General features: G+C 67.8%; 1 protein-coding gene across 1 annotated transcript; it reads right to left on the bottom strand.

Annotated features, from left to right (window-relative positions):
• Window positions 1-129: 129 nt before the first annotated feature.
• Window positions 130-7,042, bottom strand: PEA15 (proliferation and apoptosis adaptor protein 15). The gene is made up of 4 exons (XM_064401766.1): window positions 6,941-7,042; window positions 3,123-3,296; window positions 2,100-2,255; window positions 130-1,265 (listed from the first exon to the last, which is right to left on the bottom strand). Exons 2-4 carry the CDS (start codon window positions 3,292-3,294, stop codon window positions 1,201-1,203), a joined length of 393 nt encoding a protein of 130 aa, XP_064257836.1. The 5' UTR covers window positions 3,295-3,296; window positions 6,941-7,042; the 3' UTR covers window positions 130-1,200.
• Window positions 7,043-8,757: the final 1,715 nt, after the last annotated feature.

Genomic DNA, 8,757 nt, shown 5'->3' with positions numbered 1-8,757 from the left:
CACTTTGTCCCCCACCCTAAAAATGGGAATTTGGGTTTTTTCCCCAAATGTGAGGGTTTTTCCTCAATTTTGTGGGGTCACAGCTTTGTCCCCCACCCCAAAAAGGGAATTTTGGGTTTTTTTTCCCCATTTTTGGGGGTTTTTTTCCCCAATTTTGGGGGGGTCACCACTTCCTGCCCCCCTAAAATGGGATTTTTAGGGGGGGGGGTCCCCAATTTGGGGGTCAGAATTTCCTACCCCCCCCCAAAAAAAAAGAAATTTGGGGGTTTTTCCCCCAATTTTGGGGGGGTCACCACTCACTGTCCCCCCTCCCTTTTGTCACCTCCTTGTCCCCTCCTGCCCCTCCTGGGGGGGTCCGAGACCCCCCCCCCCAAAATCAGCCCCGACCTCGGCGCCCTCCCGACCTCCCCCTGCCCTCCTGTGCCCCCCCCCAAAATTGGGGGGGTCCCGGTGCTTGTGACCCCCCCAAAATTGGGGTGGGGGGTCCCAATGTCTGTGACAACCCCCCAGAATTGGGGTGGGGGGTCCCAATGTCTGTGACACCCCCCCAGAATTGGGGTGGGGGGTCCCAATGTCTGTGACCCCCCCAAAATTGGGGTGGGGGGTCCCAATGTCTGTGACCCCCCCCCCCCAAATTCACCCCCTGGAATTGGGGAGGGTCTCAATGACCCCCCAAAATTGGGGTGGGGGGGGTCCCAGGAATTGTGACCCCCCCCAAATTGGGGTGGGGGGGGTCTCAGTCCATATCACAGACCCCCCCTCAAATTAGGGACCCCAAAATTTAGGGTGGGGGGCATCCCAATAATTTTAACCCCCCAAATTGGGGTGGGGGGTTCCCTGTGCCCCCAAAGTTTAAAGTGGGGGGTGGTCCCAATAATTCTGACCCCCCCAAATTGGGATTGGGTGGTCCCTGTGACCCCAAAATTCAGGGTTGGGGGTCCCCAATACTTTTAACCCCCCCAAATTGGGGTGGGGGGGGGTGGTCCCATTTTTTCTGCCCCCCCCCTCAACTTACCCACACTGGGGGGGGTCCCCATCCCTCCCCCCCAATTCGAGGCCTTTTCGGGGTGGGGGTCCCATGGGAATTTCCTCCCCTCCCCCCAATTCCCCCCTCCCCCATTTGGGGGGGGGTTTAAGCCCCTCCCCCAGGGGTGGAAATTGGGGAGGGGGCTCTGGGGGGGCGGGGGCTCCTCCTGCCGCTCAGGCCTTTTTCGGGGGGGGGGCCAGTTTGATGATCTCCTCCTCCGAGGGCTGCCGGATGATGTCTGGGGGGACACGGGGGGTCAGGGGGGTCTGGGGGTGTCCCTGGGGGTGTCCCCTGCCCCCCCCGAGGGTCCCCAACCCTCCTGGCTGTCCCCAACCCTCCCTGGGGGTCCCCAACCCTCCCTGGGGGTCCCCAACCTTTCCCGGGGGTTTTTTCCCCCCTTGGGGTCCCCAACCCTTCTTAGGGGGTCCCTGTCCCTACCCAGGGGTGACCGGGGAGGGGTCGCTGTCCCTGCTTGGGGACAGTGACAGTTCCTGTCCCTGGGGGTGCCTGGCTGTGCCTGTCCCCATCCCTGTCCCTGTCCCCAGCCCCGGCTGTCCCTGCGTGTCCCCATCCCTGGCTGTCCCTGTCCCCGGCGATCCCTGCCTGTCCCTGTCCCGGTCTGTCCCGGGTCCTGTCCCCACTTGTCCCTGTCCCCGTCCCCATCCCCGCCTGTCCCTGTCCCTGGCTGTCCCTGGGTGTCCCCATCTCCGGCTGTGCCTGTCCCTATCCCCGCGCTGTCCCCATCCCCACCTGTCCCTGTCCCCATCCCTGTCCCCATCCCTGTCCCCATCCCTGTCCCCATCCTTGTCCCCAACCCCACCTGTCCCTGTCCCCGTGTGTCCCCCCCTGTCCCCATCCCTGTCCCCGTCCCCGTCCCCCCTATCCCTGTCCCCCCCATCCCTGTCCCCATCCCTGTGCCCGTCCCCATCCCCATCCCCACCTGTCCCTGTCCCCATCCCTGTCCCCGTGTGTCCCCGTGTGTCCCCGTGTCCCCATCCCTGTCCCTGTCCCCACCTGTCCCTGTCCCTGTCCCCGTGTCCCCGTGTGTCCCCGTGTCCCGGTCCCGTCTCACCCTTGTACTTCTTGGCGCTGGGGATGCGGGTGAGCTTGGTGTCCACCTCGTCCTCCTCGGAGATCTTGAGCACCTGCGTGCGGTACTGCACCACCTTGGTCAGCAGGTCCGGCCGGCGCGAGATCTCGAAGATGTGCTCGATGTACGACAGGTTGTCTGTGACACGGGGACAGCGCGGGGACAGCGCGGCGACACACACGGGACACACACGGGACACACACGGGACACACACGGGACACGTGCTGGGCTCGGGCCACCCGCGCTGCGGCCGCCGCGGCCCAGAGAGGGCGGGGAGGGGACAGGAGGGGACAGGGAGGGGACAGGATGGGGACAGGGGAGGGACAGGGATGGGAGAGGGGAGGGGACAGGAGGGGAACAAGGAGGGGGAGACAGGGAGGGGACAGGAGGGGGACAGGATGGGGACAGGGAGAGGGGAGGGGACAGGGATGGACAGAGAGGGGACAGGGATGGGGACACGATGGGGACAGGGATGGGGATAGGAGGGGGACAGGGAGGGGACAGAGGGGGACAGGAGAAGGACGGGGAGGGGACAGGAAGGGGACAGGGAAGGGAGAGGGATGGGGACAGGGATGGACAGAGGGGACAGGGATGGGGACAGGAGGGGGACAGGGATAGGGACAGGAGGGGGACAGGGATGGGGACAAAGAAGGGGACAGGGAGGGGAGAGGGGAGGGACAGGGATGGGGACAGGGAACAGGGATGGAGACAAGGATAGGGACAGGAGGAGGACAGGGATGGGACAGGAGGGGACACGGAGAGATGGGATGGGGACAGAGAGGGGACAGGAGGCGGACAGGGATGGGGACAGGGAGTGGGACAGGGATGGGGACAGGGAGGGGACAGAGGGGGACAGGGAGGGGACAGGGCTCAAGTGATGGGGACAGTGCTCAGGTGACAGGGACAGGGCTCAGGGGAGCGGGGTGGGGACCAGCCCCGAGCTGAGCAGCGCCGGGGCGCGGGGAGGGGACAGTGCCGGTGGCACGGGGTGGCCCCGGGTCGCACCTCGGTCCAGCTTGCTGTGGCGCTCCAGGAAGGCGAACCAGTGGTGGCCGGTGGCGATGGCGTCCCCCTCGCCGCTGGGGATGTCCTCGCGACACGCAGACTTGAGCTGCTCCAGGTCCTCGGCCGTGATGTTCTGGGCCAGCTCGTCCAGCAGACTGCGGTACTCGGCCATGGCTGGGGACACAGGGACATTGGGGACATGGGGGACATGGCTGGGGACACGGGGACATCAGGGACATGGGGGACAGGGGGGACATGGCTGGGAACACGGGGACACAGGGACATTGGGGACATGGGGGACATGGCTGTGCTGGGCCAGCTCGTCCAGCAGACTGCGGTACTCGGCCATGGCTGGGGACATGGGGACATCAGGGACTTTGGGGACATGGCTGGGGACAAAAGGGACATCAGGGACATGGGGGACATGGCTGGGGACACGGGGACACAGGGACATCGGGGACATGGGGGACATGGCTGGGGACACGGGGACACAGGGACATGGGGGACATGGCTATGGCTGGGGACAAGCGTGACACGAAGGACGAGGGACATCGGGGACACAGGACTGGGATGTGGCTGGGGACAGGGGTGACATGAGGGACATGGGCACAGCTGGGGACAGGGGACACGTGGGACATCAGGGACATGAACATGGGGGACATGGAACTGAGCCAGGGGTGACGTGAGGGACAGGGGGACACAGCCATGTGTGACACGAGTGCTCCTGCTCTCAGCACGTGTGCCACGAGTGACAGGGGACTCAGCCACATGTGTCACCGGTGTCCCCAGCCTCGATCCCTGGTGCCATGAGTGTCCCCAGCCTCTGCCACCTGTGTCACAGATGTCCCCAGCCTCAGCCACAGGTGTCACGAGTGTCCCCAGGCTCAGTCTCCAGTGCCAGCCTCAGCCTCAGTCCCTGCTGTCACGAATGTCCCCAGACTCATCCACTGGTGCCACAAGTGTCCCCAAGCTCAGCTGCTCAAGTCACAAGTGTCCCCAGCCTCAGTCCCCGGTGTCACCAGTGTCCCAGCCTCAGTCCCTGGTGTCACAACTGTCCCCAGGCTCATCCATCAGTGTCACCAGTGTCCCCAGCCTCAGTCCCAGTGTCACGACTGTCCCCAGCCCGGTCCCCGCTGTCGCCGCTCAGTCCCGGTGCCAGCCCAGCCCCCGGCCGTGACTCATGTGACGCTCACGGGATGTGACAGTGACAGTGACAGTGACAGGGACCGGCGGCGGCTGCTCTGCGTCCCCTCCCCAGCGCGGGGGGGCTCGCACAGACCCCCCCTGGGCAGGGGACAGCCCTGCCACTGCCACCCCCCCTTGTCAGGGGACAGCCCTGCCAGTGTCACCCCCCGGGCACAGGGACATTCCTGCCACTGTCACCCCCCCCCCCCAAATTCCCACTGCCCCCCCCGCGCTGTGGGGTGGGGTGGGGGGGGGTCTCAGCCGTGTGTGAGGGGGGGTCACTGTCCCCCCTCTCCCGCCGCTCCCCGTTGCCATGGCGACGCCGCCACCCACGCAGGGATGCGGTTGCCACGGCAACGCATCACCCGCCTGCCCCTTCCCCCCCGCCCCCCCGCACCCGTGGGGGGGGGATTTTGGGGTGGGGGGCTCGGGGACCCCACGGCCACTCCGCTGCCCCCCCCCCCCCACGCCTCGTGACAGCCCGCAAACACCCCTCCCCCACCCCAAACCCCCCCACTCGTGACTGCGCTTGGTAAACAACCCCCCCCCCCACGTGAGACCCCCCCCCGCACCGACACCTGCCCACGCCCCCCCCAGCCCCTCCCCCCAGGAACAGACGCTCCCCCCACGCCCCCCCCCACGCACAGACGCGTCCCCCCCACGCTCCTCTCCGACAACAAACCCTCCCCCCGCCCCAAAACCCCCCAGCCCCTCCCCCCGCCCCTCCCCCCCGGCGCGGTCCCTTTAAGGCCGCCCATGACTCAGCCCCGGCCGGACACGGGGCCTTCCGGGGGGGGGCGGGGACCGGGACCCCCCCCCCGCTCCGGCCCCTCCCGCCTGCCCAGCCCCCCCCCCCGCGGGGACAGGACCGGGACTGGGGGGGGTGGGATACCCACGACCCCCCCCCACGCCCACCGTGGGACCCCCCCCCCCCCCCGCCCCATTCACGTTTCTCATGCAAAGCGCCTCATGAATATTCACGAGGGGCGGGGCCCCGCGGGGGGCCCATTCAGTGGGGCGGGCGGGGGGCTCGGGGGGTCTGGGGGGGGCAGGACACGGGTGGGACTGTCCCCTGCGGCCCTCGTGTCCCCCGGGGGGGGTCTGGGGGCGCCGATGCCCCCGCTGCCCCCCCCCCCCGCTTCCCCCCCATCCCCCCCGGGTGTTTTTGGGGTGGGTGGGGAGAGCGGGGCGCGGGGGGAGGGACCCCACGAGCCCCCCCCCACGCGGCGTGGGGACAAGGGGCCCTTTGTGGCTCGGGGAGCGGCGCGGCCGCCTCCGGCCCCCCCCGGGGCCCCCCCGGAATGCGAGGCAGGGCCGGACCCACGGACACGGCCCGGACACACGGACACGGCCCCGACCCACGGACACGGCCCCGACCCACGGACACGGCCCGGACAAACGGACACAGCCCCACCGTCCGGCCCCAGCCCCACGGACACGACCCCCGACCCACGGCCGCGGCCCCCCGTGCCCCGCCCTGCCCCACGGCCACCGCCACCCTCGGTGTCGCGGGGGTCCCACGCGTGTCGCGGGGGTCCCGCCGTGCCCCGGCGGCCGCAGCATCCCCGGGCACAGCTGGGGCACAGCTGGGCACAGCTGGGCACAGCCGGGCGCGATCCTTCCCCCTCTCCCCGCCCCAGTCGTGCCTCAGTTTCCCCGCGCCGTGGCACGGGGCAGGGCCGGGGCGGGGGGCGCCGAGCCCCGGGGCCCCCCCGGTGCCTCCCGCGGGCCCCCGCCCGTCCCGTCCCGTCCCGTCCCGGCCATGCGGAAGCGGCGCCTCCCGCGGCCCAGTTCGGGACCAGTTCGGCCCCGGTTCGGCCCCGTGAGCGCCTCGCGCGCCCCCTCCCCACGCGCGGGACCCCCCCCCCCAAAACCCAGAGATGTCCCCAAACCCGGTTTGGGGGGGGCGAGGGGTGTCGCCCCGTCCCGCGGGATGCGGCGGCACCGCCGGTACCGGGCGGTACCGGGAGCGCCGGGGGCACGGCGGGGACGGGACGGGACGGGAGCGCGGGGGGACCCGGGGACAGCCCCGGGGGGGGCGGGGGTCCCGCGTGGGGGGGGGAAGGACCCCGAGTCCCGCGGGGGGAGCGGGACCGAGACCGGGACCGGGATGGGCACCGGGACCGGGACCGGGACAGGGACAGGGGGACCGGGACAGGGAGGGGACACGGGGGGTGGCGGGTCCCGCGTCCCGCGTGGGCACCGGGAGCCACCGAGTGTCCCCCCCCAGCGTGTCACGGGTTCGAGCCCCCCCGGCCGCGAAAGGGGAAGTGGAAGCGGGGGGGCACCGGGAGCACCGGGGGAGGGCGGGGGGCACCGGGGGACCCAGCCCGCGACCCCCGGCACTGTTAACCCCTTCCTGCCCGCCGGGGGGGCATCACCGGAGCGGGGGGGATGCTCCGGCGGGCAGGGGGGGTCGCACAGAGCGGGGGGGCCCTCACGGCGCTCCGGGGCCCGGGAGCGCACCGGGAACGGCCCCGGGAGCGGCCCCGGGAGCGGCCCCGGGAGCGGATCCGGGAGCGGCCCCGGGAGCGGATGGAGGCGGCGGCCGCGGGGTCCATCCGGTGCTGGGGCCCCGGGCGGGGCCGGGGGTCGCTCGGTGGCCCCGGGGCTCCCCCCCCGCCCGCACTTACCGGCCGCGGGCGCTGCCGGTGCCGGTGCCGGTGCCGCTGCCGCCGCTCGGGCTCTCGGTGCCGCCGCTCGGAGCGGGGGTGGGCGGGGCTTAACGGGGCGGGGTCGTGTGGGCGGGGCTTGGAGGGGCGGGGTCAGGCGGGAGGAGCCGCCCCGCCCTCCCCCCCTCCCCAGGGCCCCCCGCGGGTGAGATTTGGGGTCCCCGCGGTGTCACCGCCCGGGCTGGGGGGACGAGGGGGGGACGGGGGGGGGACATCGTCACACACGGCCCCGGGAGGGATCGGGAGCAGGGATCCACCCCGGGATCCGCGGTGGGGTCTGGGAATGGGGTCTGGGAATGGGATCCACCCCGGGATCTGCTGTGGGGTCTGGGAATGGGGCCTGGAGCAGGGATCCCACTCTGGGATCTGGTATTGGGATCTCATACTGGCATTCCAAACTGGGATCGGGAGCAGGGATCCACCCCGGGATCCGCTGTGGGGTCTGGGAATGGGATTCCAAACGGGTCTGGGAATGGGATCCACTCTGGGATCCAGTGTGGGGTCTGGTGTTGGGATCTGGTAATGGGATCTCGTACTGGGATCTGGCACTGGGATTCCAAAGTAGGATCGGGAGCAGGGATCCACTCTGGGATCTGGTGTCGGGTCTGGTAATGGGGTCCCACTCTGGGATCTGGAGCAGGGATCACCTGCTGGGATCTGGCACTGGGATCCCGCTCTGGGATCTGGTATTGGGATCCACTCTGGGACCTGATGTTGGGTCTGGTAATGGGGTCCCACTCTGGGATCCACTCTGGGATCTGGTAATGGGGTCTACTAATGGGATCCCATGCTGGCATTCCAAACTGGGATCGGGAGCAGGGATCCCCTGTGGGATCTGGCACTGGGATCCCACCCAGGGATTTGGCTGTGGGATCCCATCCTGGGATCTCTCCCTGGGATCTCCCATGGGAATCTTGCCTGGGGATCCCATCCGGGGATCTCGCCCAGGGATCTCACCCAGCTCCAGGGATCCCTCCCCTGGGGACACCGCCTGCTCCTCTGGGGGTTTGATGGCCTTATGACAATCACCATCATCATCATCATCATCGTTATCATCATCACCACCATCGTTATCATCATCATCATCATCATCATCATCATCATCACCATCGTTATCATCATCATCACCATCGTTATCATCATCGTCATCATTGACATCATCACCACCACCATCATTATCATCGTAATCATCGTCATCATCATCATGATCGTCATCATCGTTGTCATCATCGTTATCATAATTGTCTTTGTCATCATCTTTGCCTCCATCATCATCGTTGTCATTGTCATTGTCATCATCTTTGTCATCATCATCATCATTGTTGTTGTCGGTCATCATCATCATCATCACCATCATTGTCATTGCCATTGTCATCATCATCATCATCGTCATCATCATCATTGTCATCATTGTCATTGCTGTCATCTTCATCGTCATCATCATCATTGTCAGTCATTGTCATTGTCATCATCATCATCACCATCATCATCATCACCGTCATCGTCATCGTTGTCATTGTTGTCATCATCTTCATCGTCTTCGTCTTCGTCATCACCCTCACCATCATTGCCGCCATCGCTGTCCCCGGTGTCCGCAGTGTCCCCAATGTCCCCAGTGTCCCCCCAGTGTCCCCAGTGTCCCCCCAGTGTCCCCAGTGTCCCCAGTGTCCCCCTCCAGCACCCCCTCGGTCCCCAGCAGATCCTCCTCGTGCTCCACGTGCAGCCACACGCTGCTGGCCTGGGGACAGGGGACACGGGGGACACGGGGGTGACACTCA

Source organism: Passer domesticus, chromosome 32, assembly GCF_036417665.1.
Source record: "Passer domesticus isolate bPasDom1 chromosome 32, bPasDom1.hap1, whole genome shotgun sequence".
Lineage (NCBI taxonomy): Eukaryota > Metazoa > Chordata > Aves > Passeriformes > Passeridae > Passer > Passer domesticus.
Note: the sequence above shows the minus strand (reverse complement) of the source record. Positions and strands in the feature narration are given on the sequence as shown.

Coding starts and splice junctions, on each gene's coding strand:
- PEA15 (XM_064401766.1), bottom strand. CDS start 3,294: ATGGCCGAGTACCGCAGTCTGCTGGACGAGCTGGCCCAGAACATCACG. Junction 2,256..3,122: donor CCACAGCAAGCTGGACCGAG/GTGCGACCCGGG, acceptor CCCGTGTCACAG/ACAACCTGTCGTACATCGAG. Junction 1,266..2,099: donor CAGCGCCAAGAAGTACAAGG/GTGAGACGGGAC, acceptor GTGTCCCCCCAG/ACATCATCCGGCAGCCCTCG.